Genomic DNA, 20,083 nt, shown 5'->3' on the forward strand with positions numbered 1-20,083 from the left:
ATTTTCATGTAAATTATATAAGTGACTTACCTTGTCTAATACCACAACACGGGCTATGTTCCTCATGATGAGTGAGAAGGAATTTTTGGCTGAGACACAGAAGTTTTTTCCATAGATAGCACAATAAACATATGCATTTCTGAAAATAAAATATTATGAACTTTAATTTAAATGTTAGACAGGGGGGGTCTTCCTTAACAATTACCTTAAAACATGTGGTCATGATCTTGAACTAAGAGGATAACATCCATAAATCTATCAATATGTGTATACTGTAGATTCCATTTCCTTCTTAAATGCAGTATCACATAGTAAATCATACACACTTATTTTAATCTCTAAATCACTTCAAGTGACAAAGACCTAAAGCAAGTTCAAGAAGCATTTGCAAAAGGTTATACATTTTGAGGGTGGTTATTATATAAATAAAGCATTAAAAAAATCCTTGTAAGTATAATTATGGGAAAAAGCATAACTTGAAAAGCGAGAAAAGAATTCACTAAAAATTTCTGAGCACTGCAGATCAAACAATTCTAAATTTACAGAACCCCATTTTAAGAAATTAAATAGCAGACAATGTAGTCAGTGAGACAAAATGACAGTTGCTGTAGAAGTTCATATGTAATAGAAAACACAAAAGTTAGGAAAGGAAAAAGTTGATATGTGGTGTAGCGGTTAGCATTTGCCGACCATGATGCATTCAAAGGCTGCCCAGGGTCAAGTGCATTGGTCTGAATCCTAGTTGTAGCAGTCAGTCCAGTTATTAGTCCAGCTGTTCATCCATCCCTATGGATTGGTCGATAAAATGGTTCTGGGAGTGATGAAGAATGTGTGGAAGGAGAGGACGTTATATCAGAGAGCAAAAGTGGGTATGTTTGAAGGAATAGTGGTTCCAACAATATTATATGATTGTGAGGCATGGGCTAGAGACTGAGTGTGAATGAATGTGGCCTTTTTGTCTTTTTGTAGCGCTACCTCGCAGGGGATGCTATTTCATGTGTGACGGGGTGGTGACAGGAATGGATGAAGGCAGCAAGTATGAATATGTACCTTTGTATATATGTATATGTCTGTGTATGTATATGTATGTATACATTGAAATATATAGGTATGTATATGTGCATGTGTGGGCGTTTATGTATGTACATGTGTATGTGGGTGGATTGGGCGATTCTTTCGTCTGTTTCCTTGCGCTACCTCACTAACACAAGAGACAGCGACTAAGTATAATAAAAAAAAGATATTATTATTATTATTTTGCTTTTTAAAAAGGGGAAACAGAAGGAGTCATGCGGGGAGTGCTCATCCTCCTCGAAGGCTCAGATTGGGGTGTCTAAATGTGTGTGGATGTAACCAAGATTAGAAAAAAGGATAGGTAGTATATTTGAGGAAAGGAACCTGGATGTTTTGGCTCTGAGTGAAATGAAGCTCAAGAGTAAATGGGAAGAGTGGGTTGGGAATGTCTTGGGAGTAAAGTGAGGGGTTGGTGAGAAGACAAGAGCAAAGGAAGGAGTAGCACTACTGAAGCAGGAGTTGTGGAAGTATGTGATAAAGTGTAAGAAAGTAAACTGTAGATTGATATGGGTAAAACTGAAAGCAGATGGAGAGAGATGGGTGATTATTGGTGCCTATGCATCTGGTCATGAGAAGAAAGATCATGAGAGGCAAGTGTTCCAGAAGCAGCTGAGTGAGTGTGTTAGCAGCATTGATGCATGAGAACGGGTTATAGTGATGGGTGATTTGAATGCAAAGGTGAGTAATGTGGCAGTTAAGGGTATATTGGTGTAAATGGGGTGTTCAGTGTTGTAAATGGAAATGGTGAAGAGCTTGTACATTTGTGTGATGAAGAAGGACTGGTGATTGGGAATACTTGGTTTAAAAAGAGAGATATACATAAGCATTCATATGTAAGTAGGAGAGATGGCCAGAGAGTGTTATTGGATTACGTGTTTATTGATGGGCATGTGAAAGAGAGACTGTATCATGCATTAGCGAGGTAGCGCAAGGAAACAGACAAAAGAATGGCCCAACACATACACATGTATATGCATACACCTCCACACACGCACATATACATACCTATACATCTCAACGTATACATATATGTACACACACAGACATATTCCTATGAGTTTACGGGGAAAATGAAACATGTTTCATTTTCCCCGTGGACTCATAGGAATATCTTGATCACGCGCAAAATTGTGATCCTTTCCAACACAGACATATACATATATACACATGTCCATAATTCATACTGTCTGCCCTTATTCATTACCGTTGCCATCCCGCCACACATGAAATGACAACCCCCTCCCCTCACATGTGTGCGAGGTAGCTTTAGGAAAAGACAACAAAGGCCACATTTGTTCACACTCAGTCTCTAGCTGTCATGTATAATGCACTGAAACCACAGCTCCCTTTCCACATCCAGGCCCCACAAAACTTTCCATGGTGTACCCCAGGCGCTTCACATGCCTTGGTTTAATCCATTGACAGCACGTCGACCCTGGTATACCACATCGTTCCAATTCACTCTATTCCTTGCATACCTTTCACCCTCTCACTGGTCAGGCCCCGATCACTCAAAATCTTTTTCACTCCATCTTTCCACCTCCAATTTGGTCTCTCACTTCTCCTCATTCCCTCCACCTCTTGACACATATATCCTCTTTGTCAATATTTCCTCACACATTCTCACCATGTGACCAAATCATTTCAAGACACCCTCTTCTACTCGCTCAACCACACTCTTTTATTACAACCCATCTCTCTTACCCTTTCATTACTTACTCGGTCAAACCACCTCACACCACATATCGTCCTCAAACATCTCATTTCCAGCACATCAACCCTCCTTCGCACAACTCTATCTATAGCCCACACCTTGCAACCATATAACATTGTTGGAACCACTGTTCCTTCAAACATACCCATTTTTGCTTTCCGAGATAATGTTCTTGCCTTCCACACATTTTTCAGTGCTCCCAGAACTTTTGCCCCCTCTCCCACCCTATGAATCACTTCAGCTTCCATGGTTCCATCCACTGCCAAATCCACTCCCAGATATCTAGAACACTTCACTTCCTCCAGTTTTTCCCCATTCAAACTTATCTTCCAATTGACTTGTCCCTCAATCCTACTGTACCTAATAACCTTGCTCTTATTCACATTTACTCTCAGCTTTCTTCTTTCACACACTTTACCAAACTCATTCTCCAGCTTCTGCAGTTTCTCACCCGAATCAGCCACCAGCACTGTATCATCAGCGAACAACAACTGACTCACTTCCCAAGCTCTCTCATCCACCACAGACTGCACACTTGCCCCTCTTTCCAAAACTCTTGCATTCACCTCCCTAACAACCCCATCCATAAACAAATTAAACAACCATGGAGACATCACGCACCCCTTCCGCAAACTGACATTCTTTGAGAACCAATCACTTTCCTCTCTTCCTACTCATACACATGCTTTACATCCTCAATAAAAACTTTTCACCGCTTCTAACGACTTAACTTCCACACCATATATTCTTAATACCTTCCACAGAGCATCTCTATCAACTCTTATCATATGCCTTCTCCAGATCCATAAATGCTACATACAAATCCATTTGCTTTTCTGAGTATTTCGCACATACATTCTTCAAAGCAAACACCTGGTCCACACATCCTCTACCACTTCTGAAACACACTGCTCTTCCCCAGTCTGATGCTCTGTACATGCCTTCACCCTCTCAATCAATACCCTCCCATGTAATTTCCCAGGAATACTCAACAAACTTGTACCTCTGTAATTTGAACACTCACTTTTATCCCCTTTGCCTTTGTACAATGGCACTATGCAAGCATTCTGCCACTCCTCAGGTACCTCATCATGAGTCATACATACATTAAATAATCTTACCAACCAGTCAACAATACAGTCACCCCCTTTTTTAATAAATTCCACTGCAATACCATCCAAATCCGCTACCTTGCCGGCTTTCATCTTCCGCTAAGCTTTCACTACCTCTTCTCTGTTTACCAAATCATTCTCCCTAACCCTCTCACTTTGCACACCACCTCAACCAAAACACCCTATATCTGCCACTCTATCATCAAACACATTCAACAAACCTTCAAAATACTCACTCCATCTCCTTCTCACATAACTGCTACTTATTATCACCTCCCCATTAGCCCCCTTCACTCATGTAAATGATATGTATGAATTTGTAAAATCTTGCTGGAAAAAAACACAGAGTGTATAATGTGATTAAGTATGTGTAGCATGAAATTATAACTCAGAAAAGAAATATTGTATACTTAATGAGCATCCATGATGCCAACCCAGGCCCTCCCATCTACTCAATACTCTCTCACAGCACTCACTGATGTGTATTTAATTTTTATTATTTAAATATTAGAACATGTAAGTGACTTGCATACCATTTTTTATGCCAGTGTCATCAAATCGAAGAAAAGCATGAAATGCTAACTTTAGATATCAGAATGTGGGTCTTATGTGGTGGTATTAGTCTACCAACAAGAAACTGGTTAACACACATTACAATTATTTTTCAAACATCAGCAGTATAAACACAAATAGGAATATCAATACTCAAGGAATATTAAGCTAACTTAGTATGAAGGCAGATTTATTCATTATCAATTTAGCCATGACAAACACAAAGCCCCATCATTAACAACTCATCAGCAACACATGACAGATGGTTTAAGTGAGAAACTGTTGCAGTGTGAAATCAGGAAAAGGGCTGTGGATACAATTTATTGAGAGAACGGTGTTATCTTATTCATAGCATTTCTCTATTGCTCTTTATGGCACACTATAGCTACATTTACTGCAAGCATCAACAGCACCTGAGGCTTCAAAGGCTTTACAGATTTCCATGATCAAAAGGCAAATGAGGGATTTGTATTGAAATTTTTTTTTAAACTCTGCTTAGCACCAAATAGCTAAATGCAGGTCATTTGAAAATTTTCAATTATGCATAACAACCTGTTATATCAATACATATACAAAAAGCTTGCTGAAATAATTTATTATTATTATTTTGCTTTGTCGCTGTCTCCCGCATTTGCGAGGTAGCGCAAGGAAACAGACGAAAGAAATGGCCCAACCCACCTCCATACACATGTATATACATACACGTCCACACACGCAAATATACATGCCCATACATCTCAATGTACACATATACAGACACATACATATATACACATGCACACAGTTCACACTGTCTGCCTTTATTCATTCCCATCGCCACCTCGCCACACATGGAATAACATCCCCCTCCCCCCTCATGTGTGCGAGGTAGCGCTAGGAAAAGACAACAAAGGTCCCATTCGTTCACACTCAGTCTCTAGCTGTCATGCAATAATGCCTGAAACCACAGCTCCCTTTCCACATCCAGGCCCCACAGAACTTTCCATGGTTTACCCCAGACGCTTCACATGCCCTGATTCAATCCACTGACAGCACGTCAACCCCGGTATACCACATCGATCCAATTCACTCTATTCCTTGCCCGCCTTTCACCCTCCTGCATGTTCAGGCCCCGATCACTCAAAATCTTTTTCACTCCATCTTTCCCCCTCCAATTTGGTCTCCCACTTCTCCTTGTTCCCTCCATCTCCGACACATATATCCTCTTGGTCAATCTTTCCTCACTCATTCTCTCCATGTGCCCAAACCATTTCAAAACACCCTCTTCTGCTCTCCCAACCATGCTCTTTTTATTTCCACACATCTCTCTTACCCTTACATTACTTACTTGATCAAACCACCTTACACCACATATTGTCCTCAAACATCTCATTTCCAGCACATCCACCCTCCGGCGCACAACTCTATCCATAGCCCACGCCTCGCAACCATACAACATTGTTGGAACCACTATTCCTTCAAACATACCCATTTTTGCTTTCGGAGATAATGCTCTCGACTTCCACACATTCTTCAAGGCTCCCAGGATTTTCACCCCCTCCCGCACCCTATGATTCACTTCCGCTTCCATGGTTCCATCCACTGCCAGACCCACTCCCAGATATCTAAAACACTTTACTTCCTCCAGTTTTTCTCCATTCAAACTTACCTCCCAACTGACTTGACCCTCAACCCTACTGTACCTAAATAATATATCAAACTTACCTATTTATAAATTTCAGAAACCTTTCCAAACACCACAGGCAGCAGCGGCAGCAGCACATGATGCAACGCACAATCTTACTATCGGTTTTCTCCCTAACTTTGTGGTCAATGTATTCCAATATCACACGTATCATGCGCACAATGGCAATGATAAGAGAACCAAATGCCAAAGTGCCAATGTGGTACCTGGATTGAAATATAAAAAGAATGCTGATAAGTGCTTATCCTGAAAAGAAAATTTTCACATATAACTTAACCATTTCAGTTTTTAAAACTTATGACAGGAAGAAGAAACTCATTAAGATTGTTTGATGCTTTTTTTCCCCAGTTCTAGTAAGCAATATCTATACCTAATACAATCCAAAAGATATGCATTTATCAGGACACAAGAAGATATAAAGGCATATTTGAATATTTTCCTCAAAACCATCACTGTAAAGAGTGTCAAGTTCCATTAAACCTTCAACTTCTGCAACCATATATATGGGGTTTTAAAATGACTTGCAACCATGCACATATAGGTTACCTCTTTCTGTCCTCTAATGAATTCAGAGCCGCACTTTCGCAGCATCCAATGATGCCTTGTGTCTCTAGAAATTAAAATTAGCATAAAAATATTCTGCTGTTTCTGTTACCCATATAACACAGAGGAGGAAAGTACAGTCCTGTTCCTCTCAAGCATGTTCACATGCTGCTTTCTGCAACATTGCTCTGTGGCCATGTGTACTCACTCACCTGACCAAATTAATGATTGTCTTTGAAACAGTAATAATAGGGATATTGATTTGGTGTATGTTGAATGTGGTTTTGTTCATAACAGGAAAGTGATCTTGATTATGATATACAGGAAATAAGAGTGGGATATACCAGGACAAGTGATTTCCTTCTACAAATAACCAAATGTAATCATTCTGATGACTCAACACTGCATTCCTCTACATCTTTCAGATCTACTCCTCCTATCTATCTATCTATCTATCTATCTATCTATATCTCTTGACACCTTTTCCAGTTGGAACTCCCTCAGAGGGTTGGTCATGACAACAAAGTCTCCATAACTAAAGAACTCCAGTGCCACTTCTTAGCCTTTAGTTCCTCACCCTTAACAGACCACTGGCAATGGGCAAGTCTAATATTCCTAATGACTACTTCAATCTAATGCTCCTACCTACTACTTGTACTTAATGTTACTACCTAGTGCTCCTGCCTAAATGTTCCTACCTACTACTTCTATCTACTGCTCCTACCATTTTGCCAAAAGGCAAGGCTAGCACATATGCTCTCATAGGAAAATCTAGTTATGAAGAATGAGCTGCATGAGTTAAGTGTTGTCAAGTGTTACTTCTCTCACTTGATCTACATCTCACCTAGACAGTTTCCTCAGTAAACTCAAACTTGGACAGGATCCCGTTTCTGCCCATCTGTTTATCAAAAATTCTCCTTTGACTGATATGTAATGCCTCCTCTCGACTGCCTGAACATACTTGGTATTACTGTAACATCCACACCACCTTGGAAACCTAACATTACAAAAATAGCTAGATCTGTTTCTAAGAAACTGGGAGTCCTGTTTAGCTGTTGAAATTTCTTTTCTTTTGAACAGTTGCTCCATTTATATAATGGATTGATCTGACCTTCGATGGAGTACTGCTCTTTTGTCTGGAATGGTTTTAGCTCTGCATCCTTTCTTGACAGAGTTCAGTTGAAAGCAGTCAAACTTATCAATTCTCCTCGGCTAACTTTAAAACTTGCCCTATGCCTAAATGTTGGTTCACTTTCCCTCCTCTGTAGGTATTACTTTCGTTTCTGGTCATGAGAGCACCAATGGCTAGACCAAGCAATTACTCAGCAAGCTGTTGTGTCACATGATGAATGTGTGGCCGTTGGCAACTCAAGGGTAGGTAATTTTAATAAACCATTTCTCTCCTTACAATTTGGGGCTTTGGAGCACTCTACCCTCTCATGTCTTTCCCAGTAACTATGACCTGACACATTTTAAAAGACAAGGTTTTCACTACCTCCTAAACTCATAAATACTCTTCCTTGTCTTTTTCCCTTTTATTAATCTCTTTTTATTTCAGTTAAGGCTCAACCTTGATGTAGACTTAAGTCCATGACTTGAGCCTCCAAGATGAAAAAAAGGATGGCTCTGGTCATCGTTTAGTGAATTAAAAACTGTATAAAACAATGAATAATGTATATAAAACATGTATTCTCTTATTCAACACTCATACCTTACTCTTCTTCTTTCTCTTGTACTCCTCCTTATTACTCATACAGTGCATGTGTACATGGGGAGATGTACAATGGACAAATGCAGGAAAATGAACCTTTATCTGGAATTCCTCAGTCTGTACTAAGGGGCTGATGGCCAACAAGGTCTGTCCAATATAGAATGTCTCGCTCCTCAAGCTACTCTGGGCATCTATTTGAAGAGTAAAAGCAGCGCAACTTAACTCTTGAAGAAGTATTTCTGCATAGACCGTTTTTTCTGAGGATACTTAGGATAGTAAGGTAAGGGGTTAACCTCTTTTGTTTATCTCATCTAATGAGGGATCCCCTAAGAATGAATTGGTAGAAGCTATTTTACCGACATCATGGGCTTTAACATGCAGCCTTGATTACGAAAGGAGCTTCATCCATTTCCTGAACTTCCCAAATTTCAAAGATTCCTGAGGATGATCCCTGACTCTCATTGAGCTAACCTGAAGTAGCAACTTTTGACTTTTGATGCAGTAATCTAAGCTGGGTCAGCTTAAAAAAAAGCTGGAAGAATACAGTTTTAAAGCACTGTTCTTGAAAAGTTTCTAGAAATTCTGTAAGGGATAAAGGTTCTGTTATTGGAACAGAAGGTACCTTTGGAATCAAAGCAGTCCTAATTTACCTCATTTTTCCCCAGTAACATCCCATACAGAATTCCTGCAACTCTTTGGAGAAAACAAAGCTCTTAACCCAGTCTTAGGATCATTGATGATGTCCTCTTTGCCTACTTATTAACTACTATTCTCCAGCTTTATGCATGGCACATTTAATGAATACTGTCTTCTTACATATATGACTTGAACATTCATTTTGAATAGTACATGACATCTGTCACATACAATACGATTACAACATAATTTTTAATACATAGTAAAACTTAGCTGATCATATTACCTCAAAGTCCTGCCAAGACTTCCTGTAACTGCAAATGTGGGAACATCTTTGGACTTGTTGAAAGCCCAGTACCATGAAGCAAATGTTCCTGCTAAAACCATTTCACCAAAAGCAGAAACAAAGAACATGGACCAGAACAGTGCAAACACATTGTAGATCTGTGAAACAAATAAATTATCTAAAGTCTCTTTCCACACATTATTCCAGTCAGCTTTCACACACCACATTCTTATGTTAAAGTACACCTTTTCATACACAGAGCAGACATAATGCTGGAGATAAGATTCAAATATATCAGTTGGTAGTATTGATTCACCAACTGAAATTTCCAAGGGGATGACTGCTACTAATAAATATTATTCCTTTGGTAAACTAGAGAACTGTTTCATACTTTATTAAATAGGGTTAAGGGTTACACATTATAAAGCCAATGTAAAATCAAGTCAAGTTCAAACACTTGAATTCAGGAATTGATTAATACCTGAGCACATTAAAGGTTCATGGCAACATACACATTACATATCTAAAGCATCTTATTTAAGACTACATGTATTATAATGAATGCATGAAGGCAAACTACTGATAACCAAAAAGGGGCAGAAGGTTATCCATGATATAGCCCACAAATTGCTAGAATTATGAAATATCAAAAGTAGGGAGCATTGAAAAATGTGTGGAAGGCGAGAACATTATCTCGGAAAGCAAAAATGGGTATGTTTGAAGGAATAGTGGTTCCAACAATGTTATATGGTTGTGAGGCGTAGGCTATAGATAGGGTTGTGCGGAGGGGGGTGGATGCGTAGGAAATGAGATGTTTGAGGACAATGTGTGGTGTGAGGTGGTGTGATCGAGTAAGTAATGAAAGGGTAAGAGAGATGTATGGTAATAAAAAGAGTGTGGTTGAGAAAGCAAAAGAGGGTGTATTGAAATGGTTTGGTCACATGTAGAGAATGAGTGAGGAAAGATTGACAAAGATGATATATTTGTCAGAGGTGGAGGGAACGAGGAGAAGTGGGAGGCCAAATTGGAGGTGGAAGGATGGAGTGAACAAGATTTTGAGTGACTGGGGCCTGAAAATGCAGGAGGGTGAAAGGCGTGCAAGGAATAGAGTGAATTGGAACGATTTGGTATACCGGGGTCGACGTGCTGTCAGTGGATTGAACCAGGGCATGTGAAGTGTCTGGGGTAAACCATAGAAGGTGTTGTGGGGCCTGGATGTGAAAAGGGAGCTGTGGTTTCGGTGCATTATACATGACAGCTAGAGATTGAGTTTAATGATGTGGCCTTTGTTGTCTTTTCCTAGCACTACCTCGCACACATGCGGGGGAGGAGGTGTTGCAGGGTGGCGATGGGAATGAATAAAGGCAGCAAGTAAGAATTATGTACATGTGTATATATGTATATGTCTGTGTATGTATATATATGTATACGTTGAAATGTATAGGTACGTATATGTGAGTGTGTGGACATGTATGTATATACATGTGTATGTGGGTGGGTTGGGCTATTCTTTCGTCTGTTTCCTTGTGCTACCTCGCTTGCACGGGAGACAGCGACAAAGTATAATAAATGAATATAAATACTATCAAAAGTGAAACGAGTGGATTTTAATCTGAAGTTTGATCAACTTTGCAATCCTAGTCCCCCTGAATTTGAAAGTTTAAAGCGGAAGGGTTTTTCTGCCTCCTGGTGCCATCTGATTCCTGTTTCTTGCTTCCTAAGAGGATGATTATGTTTTCTCTAGCTCCTCTTGACTTGTCACTTAAAAGGCCATACTTCCATAATCAATCCTTCAAGCAGGTTCTTATTTGGGTTTTGCATCCTCTCGCTACACACCTCCATGTTAAAGGTAATCTTAACGATTACTTTACTCTTTGCCTGTATCTATTGATCATCCTAACTTCTTTTATCATTAAACTTTATCATTAAACTTACGTGATGCAAATTCATCACATTAAGTACCTTCTTGACTTCACCTTTTTCCTTATCTGTTCTCTTCATCTAGTCTGAAACACAGTCTTCAAGCAGCTCAACTCAGTTGAGGAGTGCTCCACCAGTCTATTACTTTCTGTAGTCACAATATGTCCAACTCCTTGTTCCAGAATGAAGTGGATCCAACAGACACCAGGTAAGCCAATTTTTCTCTTGGGACATCTCTACATCTGATATTTGGGATCCAATGAATAAAAAAAAGTCAGTTGCAGAGGATCCTGAGGAGGATGCATCTTTGGCTACTCTTGTTCATGGAATGCTACTAATTTGACATTTTTCATCTACTTATGTTTTAAGTTTCCCCTTGAGTATCATTGCTGAAGCAAACCTCAGGCATGAGCTAATGTCTTATAGTAGATGCAGTTAGTCATGCCAATATACTACATTTTTAGACAGTGCTGTGGATACTACTAAGTTGTAAAATTAATATGTGAATTACAGATAGCCAAAATGCTTTAGGAAAATTTGCTATATATGATGGCAAGAAATGATATATTCATTACTGTTAAAAAGAATTAATCAAGAATTTCTGAAGTAAAATTTAACTTAAAGGAAAAATATTGAGGCCCTTTTGTCAGATCTGCACATTAAATGAAATGTAAGGCTTGAGGTGGTCTGGGTTAAAAGATGAGTTATGAGAGAGATGGTCAGGTAGAAGTACAGCTCAAACAACCAATTAAAACTTACATGAAGCCGTGGAATGTTGGAATCAACAGTGTAAGCATAGAACTGGCATGAGGCCCCAGGGCAATCAGTCTCATTATAATCACTGAATGAACAAGTCTCATTTTCCTGGAAAAAAAATGTATTTGGTAATTACTGGACATAAACTTGTGACTGTGCAAAACAAAAAAATTAATTAAGCCCATACTTCCCACATATTCCCTGCATGTTGTAGAAGGCAACTAAAAGGGGATGGGGGGGGGGGCTGGAAATCCTCTTCTCTTGATTTTAATTTTCCCAGAGAAGGGGGCCAAGTGAGGATATTCCCTCTAAGGCTCAGTCCTCTGTTCTTGGCGCTACCCTGCTAATGTGGGAAATGGCGAATATGTATGAAATATATGTTTATTATATTTCATATTATATTGACGAAGATGATGTATGTGTCAGAGGTGGAGGGAACGAAGAGAAGTGGGAGACCATATTGGAGGTGGAAAGATGGAGTGAAAAAGATTTTGAGCAATCGGGGCCTGAACATACAGGAGGGTGAAAGGTGTGCAAGGAATAAAGTGAATTGGAACGATGTGGTATATTGGGGTCGACGTGCTCTCAATGGATTGAAACAGAGCACGTAAAGCATCTGGAGTAAACCATGGAAAGTGGTTTCGGTGCACTACACATGACAGCTAGAGACTGAGTGTGAACGAATGTGGCCTTTGTTCTCTTTCCCTAGTGCTACCTTGCGCGCATGCAGGGGGAAGGGGTTGCCATTTCATGTGTGGCGGGGTGGTGGCGGGAATGGATGAAGGCAGCATGTATGAATATGTACATGTGTATATATGTATATGTCTGTGTATATATATGTATGTATACGTTGAAATGTATAGGTATGAATATGCATGTGTGTGGGCGTTTATGTATACACATGTTTATGTGAGTGGGTTGGGCCATTCTTTCATCTGTTTCCTTGCGCTACCTCACTGACGCAGGAGACAGCAAAAAAGTATAATACACATATATATTATATATTTTTATTATACTTGATCACCATTTCCCACGTCAGCGAGGTAGCACAAGGAAGCAGACGAAGAATGAACAAAGAATGAGCCATTACTCATATACACATATACATAAACACCCATACATGCACACATACATATACATATCAACATATATACATATACATACACAGACATATTTCCTTTGATTTTCATTGGTAACTTCTTATACCATTTCTCATATGCCCTCTTTTTCAGCTCTCTTACCTTTCTCTAGAACTCATGCTGCTTTTTCTCATACTCATCCGAATCACTCATACTTCTTCCCTGTGGAAAATGTCCATACACATCTCTTTTCTGTTTCACTACCAATTTAACTTTATCATATCACCACTCATTAGCCTTTTTCATGCACCCATATCCCACCTTCTGCATGTCACATACTACTCAAAGCTAAGAAAATTAGTGTCATACCTTTATATGTGAACAACCACATCCGTCTTCAGCACACATGACTCGGTATTCAGCTTTCCCTGCTGATGCCAGGAGGACTGCGACCACACAGAAAAAAGCTAGGAATACCAACTGCAGCACATAGGGTATGACAGGGAAGAATAGAGTTGACATGATGTCACCTACAGCCCTGGAAATAAAATACTTTGAAGTTATTCTATTTATGTAACATTTAATAGTGTAATAACCAGCTGTCAACCCACCCTATGGGCAGGGACAGCCCACTGTAGCTTTGTTTAAAGCTTTTGGTACTCCATGCTGTAATATAGGGCTATGCTCTGTCAGAATCATGACAATATTTCCTGCCACTGTGTCAACTTTCTCTGGGTCAACAGTCATTTCCCATAACACTAACCACTCTCTAACCCCACCCAAGAATATGTAAAATATGCTAGTCAGTACCAGTTTTAAAATTGTATTTTCTAAATTAAGGATATGAGGTCAAGGAAATGAGCAAAGGGAGGACTTAGGGCATATGTAATTCTGAGGAGTGGTCACAATAACAGTGCAAGCATTAAAGTGACTGATCAATAAGAAATTAATGTGCAAATAAATACCAAGGATGTGAGTAAGATGGGTATACATGCAAAGGGCTGGAGGAGAAGATAACAGGAATACATGTGAAATATAAAAGGAAGACAGATTAAACAATCTTAACATTAGTTTGCAATATTTTCTGTAAGGGAATCCTTCACAACAAACAAAAAATGCATTTATGGTGCAGACAAATACACTGTTAAAAGGCAAATGTACACCATTTATAAACAGGTAATTAATGACAAATTCCTTTCATGATAACGGTAAACTGTCAACAACATAAGGGACAAATAAGCGATCCTCTCCAATTACTGTAACTTCTGTTTTGATACAACATGTAATTTATAAAACATCAAGAGAGCAGATATCTTCTCATAAATGCATTATGAATAAAGAACACTTACTTGCTAGCTTGCCCAATGAGAGCAATAGCTATGTTGATTCTCTTACGCAAAAAGATGAGCACTAGTAAACAGACTACCAAGATGGTGACTGTAATGATGAACAGTATCAGCCAAGTTGTTTCTAATTCTGCATATTTACTTATTTCCATTTGAAACTCAAATTCTGCCTTAGACATGGTGGAGTTGTCAACACTATTTCGCAGTGTGAGATACTTATTGAGTGTGTAGTAAGCCCCTGTAGAAGTAGTGTATCAGTCAAGTTAAAGAACACACAGTTTATGCACAAAATATAATGAATCTACATTCCAAGATCTTTTTGTACAGTACTCAAAATGAAAAGACTGTGTACCTACCAAAGCCCTGTCAGAAAAATGAGTTTTTGACTACAATATTTTCACTTACAAATCAGCAATAACTTAAAAGCATCAATCAAAATGCCTGCCTAGACATGTGCATCATCTTATCACAGACAACACTAGATGCAAGGAGTAAAAGTTTGCAATATTTATGATCCTGAGGTGATGAAATACCTGAAAGGTTTAACTAAAGTAGGAAGAAAGAATATTAACACCAGGTTAGTATGTTTTGTCATAAAAATGTCAGTCATGCTAAAATGGTTGTGTGCATCACAATGGGATGGGAGTATGAATAGGACATGCGATGGTGCTCAATTAGAAAGAAAAGTTAACACAGGGAGAAGATTTCTCTCCTTATTTATAATTACCTATTCATAATATACAGGAAGGGAACTTTACACTTGCGGGGCCCCATTCCTTGAATATTCACTACTGTGACATGACTTTTTAAATTTATGTATGCTGTCTGCATTAACCATGTCCTCAGTCATATTCCTTGCCAAGACTATACCTCCAATGATACAGCCTCACTAAAGGTAACTTTTCACTCACAGTATAACCTCATGTACGAGAACCCTGATAAAGAATGTTTGAAGGAACAGTGGTTCCAACAATGTTATATAGTTGCGAGGCACAGGCTATAGATAGGGTTGTGCGGAGGAAGGTGGATGTGTTGGAAATGAAATGCTTGAGGACAATATGTGGTGTGAGGTGGTTTGATCTAGTAAGTAATGAAAGGGTAAGAAAGATGTGTGGTAATAAAAAGAGTGTGGTTGAGAGAGCAGAAGAGGGTGTGTTGAAATGGTTTGGACACATGGAGAGAATGAGTGAGAAAAGATTGACAAAGAGGATATATGCATCAGAGTTGGAGGGAAGGAGAAGTGGGAGACCGAATTGGAGGTGGAAGGATGGAGTGAAGGAGGTTTTGAGTGATCGGGGCCTGAACATAGAGGAGGGTGAAAGGCGTGCAAGGAATAGAGTAAATTGGAACGATGTGGTATACCAGGGTCAACGTGCTGTTTATGGATTGAACCAGGGCATGTGAAGCGTCTGGGGTAAACCATGGAAAGGTCTGTGGGGCATGGATGTGAAAAGGGAGCTGTGGTTTCGATGCATTACACATGACAGCTAGAGACTGAGTGTGAACAAATGTGGCCTTTTTGTCTGTTCCTGGTGCTGCCTCGCTGGAGGGGGGGGATGCTATTACATGTGTGATGGGGTGGTGACGGGAATGGATGAAGGAAGCAAGTATGGATATATACATGTGTATATATCTGTGTATATATATGTATGCATACATTGTAATGTATATGTGGATGTGTGGACATTTATGTATATCCATGTGTATGTGGGTGGGTTGGGCCATTCCTCGTTTGTTTCCTTGCGCTACTTCGCTGACCCGGGAGACAGCAATTAAGTATAATAAATATAACACCCTCTTCTGCTCTATCAACCACACTCTTTTTATTACCACACATCTCTCTTACCCTTTCATTACTTACTCGATCAAACCACCTCCACATATTGTCCTCAAACATCTCATTTCCAGCACATCGACCCTCCTCCGCACAACTCTATCTATAGCCCACGCCTCACAACTGTATAACATTGTTGGAACCACTATTCCTTCAAACATACCCATTTTTGCTTTCCAAGATAACGTTCTCGACTTCCACACATATATATTGTAATACACATTTCTCTTACCCTTTCATTACTTACTCAATCAAACCACCTCACACCACAAATTGTCCTCAAACATTTCATTTTCAACACACCCACCCTCCTCTATACAACCCTATCTATAGCCCATGCCTCGCAACCATACAACATTGTTGGAACTACTATTCCTTCAAACATACCCATTTTTGCTTTCCAAGATAACATTCCTTCCACACATTCTTCATCACTCCCAGAACCTTCGCACCCTCCCCCACCCTGTGACTCACTTCCTCTTCCGTGGTTCCATCTGCTGCTAAGCCCACTCCCAGATATCTAAAACACTTCACTTCATCCAGTTTTTCTCCATTCAAACTTACCTCCCAATTAACTTGTCCCTCAACCCTACTGAACCTATTAACCTTGCTCTTTTTCACATTTACTCTCAACTTTCTCCTTTCACGTACTTTTACAAACTCTGTCACCAGCCTCTGCAGTTTCTCACTTGAATCAGCCACCAGAGCTGTATCATCAATGAACAACTGACTCACTTCCTGGGTCCTCTCATCCCAACAGACTGCATACTCATCCCTCTCTTCAAAACTCTTGCATTTACCTCCCTGCCCACCCCTTCCATAAACAAATTAAACAACCATGGGGATATCACACACCCCTGCTGCAAACCAACATTCACTGGGAACCAAACATTCTCCTCTCTTCCTACTTGTACACATGCCTTACATCCTTGGTAAAAACTTTTCACTGCTTCTAGCAACATACCTCCCACACCATATACTCTTAAAACCTTCCACAAAGCATCTCTATCAACCCCATCATATGCCTTCTTCAGATCCGTAACAAATCCATTTGTTTTTCTAATTATTTCTCAAATACATTCTTCAAAGCAAACTCCTGATCCACACATCCTCTACCACTTCTGAAACCACACTGCTCTTTCCCAATCTGATGCTTTGTACATGCCTTTACCCTCTCAGTCAATACCATCCCATATAATTTCCCAGGAATACTCAACAAACTTATGCCTCTGTAGTTGGAACACTTACCTTTATCCTCTTTGCTTTTGTACAATGGCATTATGCATGCATTCTGGCAATTTTTAGACCTTTCCATGATTCATACATACACTGAATATCCTTACCAACCAATCAACAACACAGACACCCCTGTTTTCAGTAAATTCCACTGCAATACCATCCAAACCTGCCACCTTATTGGCTTTTATCTTCCACAGAGTAGTTTTCACTACTTCTTCTCTGTTTACCAAAAGAAGAATGAGTATTGGTTTAAGGAGGGGAGAAAAAGCAAGTAAAGTATGCACAAGGGAATCATTTCATAACTGAAGTATCAGTTTATAAAGGGTATGATGTCCTCTGGAAGAAATTACAGGGGTTCAAGGGTCAAAAGAAAATATGATTTATGGAGAAAGGAAAAAGAGAGGAGGGGACAGACCTGAAAGAAAAATTACTGTTTACAGGATAAAAAGGGAGAAATTGCTCCATCAGTGACTGCTGTAAATGAATGCAACAATTTTATTACAGTAATCTTTAATCAGGATCTGCATATCACTAATCTGTGTCTGAATACTGCAGACTTATGATGTATGCAAATCAATGGTAGTTTAGTCCAAATGATGTTCTTCATAACTGAAATATCAGTTTATAAAGGGTATGATGTCCTCTGGAAGAAATTACAGCAACATTTGGAGGGATAATGGAAAAATTATTTCAGGAAACTACTCCATAAACTACTTCAATACAGATGATGCTTCAGAAATGTAGGTTAAACAAAGTAATGTGCAAAAAAAGTGAAGAGTAGCATGGAAATTATATAAAAATGTAAAACTGGATATCAAAGGTGTAAATCTATGATAAGTCCATAAAAGACCTATAGAAGAACTGCTGTGGGGTACTAGGAATTGAAAACCTCATAATGGTAAAAATAAGGCCATGCAAGGTAGATCTCTGACTCCTACAACCATATTTTCAAAAGTATCAGGGTCCACTCACTACATTACTGTGCTTGCAAAGCACTTACTTATTCAAATACATATGTAATAAATACAACTTGTGTGCTTACCAAACCCAGATAGGCCAACAAAGGCTATCAATGAGAACCAAATCATAACAGCAGAGATGAATCGAAGGAGAACAATCCAGAAGAAAGACATAAGCATGGATATGCCAAAACCAGCCAGGAGAATCCCCCATGAAGTCTTAATGTCTTGGAAAACACCCTCAGCCACCTGAATAAATAAAAATGTAATTACTTCAAATGTAATGTCGTAGAAGTTATTTCATAACAGTTGAGAATACACATTTCCAAGGAAAAAAAATTTACAATCTTGAGTATGATTTGCTAGTTTAAAAAATCTGATCCACTCTGAGATGAATGGCTCAGTAAATCATTATCCAAAATGAACATGTAGTGACAATAATCCTCACATTACATGATGAACCGGTCAGACCTCAACTCCATACCTTTAATATTTTCTTCTTTATTTGATTTTAAGAAATCAAACAACAATGCCAGTACCTAACAGTACATCCTACATTTCATGCATTCACCTTACTTGATAAAGCAACATAGAAGAAATGTTTAACTGCAACAATTCACATCCCTTAAAGTCTAAAACTATGCTCATCTCTACTTATACAGTGATGACATTATTATGCACACACACATACGCATGAGCAAATTTTTTTTCAGACATATTCGCCATTTTCCATGTTAGTGGGGTAGCATCAAGAAAAGATGACTAAGCCTTAGAGGGGAAATTCTCACTTGTCCCCCTTCTCTGTTCCTCTTTTTGGAAAAGTAAAAATAGGCGGGGAGCATTTCCAGCCCCCTGCTCCCATCTTCTACCACATGCAGGGAAAACGTGGAAGGTATTCTTTCTTCCACATTCCTAGGGATAACACGCATATGTATATTTATTTATTTTTATTTATTCATTTATTATACTGTCACTGTCTCCTGCATTAGCAAGGCAGCACAAGGAAACAGACAAAAGAATGGCCCAACCCGCCCACATACACATGTATATACATACATGCCCACAAGTGCACATATACATACCTATACATTTCAACGTATACATACATATACATATATATACACTTGTACATATTCATACTTGTTGCCTTCATCCATTTCTGTTACCACCCCACGACACATGAAATGGCACCCCCCTCCCCAACACGCGGGCAAGGTAGCGCTAGGAAAAGACAACAAAGGCCACATTCGTTCACACTCAGTCTCTAGCAGCCATGTGCAATGCATCGAAACCACAGCACCCCCTCCACACCCAGGCCCCACATAACCTTCCACGGCCCACTCCAGATGCTTCACATGTCCCAGTTCAATCCATTGACACCACATCGTCCCAATTCACTCTTTTCCCTGCAAGCCCCAATCGCCCAAAATCTTCGCTCCATCCTTCCACCTCCAATTTGGTTCCCCACTTCTCCCCATTCCCTCCATCTCTGACACACATATCCCCCTCGTCAATCCCTCCTCACTCACTCTCTCCACATGACCAAACCACCTCAACACACCCTACTCCACTCTCTCAACCACACTCTCCCCATCACCACACGTCTCCCCTACCGCCTTACCACCTACTTGATCGAAC

General features: G+C 39.5%; 2 protein-coding genes across 10 annotated transcripts in view; one reads left to right on the forward strand and one right to left on the reverse strand.

Moving 5' to 3' along the window:
- Pldn (biogenesis of lysosomal organelles complex 1 subunit pallidin) overlaps positions 1–20,083 on the forward strand; it is a 110,666-nt gene that overhangs the window by 9,116 nt on the left and 81,467 nt on the right. The window lies entirely within an intron of this gene.
- The window catches only part of Ctl2 (Choline transporter-like 2), a 90,433-nt gene that overhangs the window by 4,350 nt on the left and 66,000 nt on the right, over positions 1–20,083 (reverse strand). For all 9 annotated transcript variants that reach the window (XM_071684650.1, XM_071684655.1, XM_071684657.1 and 6 more), the window contains 7 exons: positions 18,529–18,694; positions 14,417–14,651; positions 13,437–13,605; positions 11,992–12,096; positions 9,313–9,470; positions 6,157–6,342; positions 31–139 (listed from right to left, as the gene is read on the reverse strand). In XM_071684650.1, coding sequence (XP_071540751.1) covers positions 31–139; positions 6,157–6,342; positions 9,313–9,470; positions 11,992–12,096; positions 13,437–13,605; positions 14,417–14,651; positions 18,529–18,694 — 1,128 coding nt within the window. The remainder of the gene's footprint in view (positions 1–30; positions 140–6,156; positions 6,343–9,312; positions 9,471–11,991; positions 12,097–13,436; positions 13,606–14,416; positions 14,652–18,528; positions 18,695–20,083) is intronic.

This window comes from Panulirus ornatus, chromosome 38 (assembly GCF_036320965.1).
Source record: "Panulirus ornatus isolate Po-2019 chromosome 38, ASM3632096v1, whole genome shotgun sequence".
Lineage (NCBI taxonomy): Eukaryota > Metazoa > Arthropoda > Malacostraca > Decapoda > Palinuridae > Panulirus > Panulirus ornatus.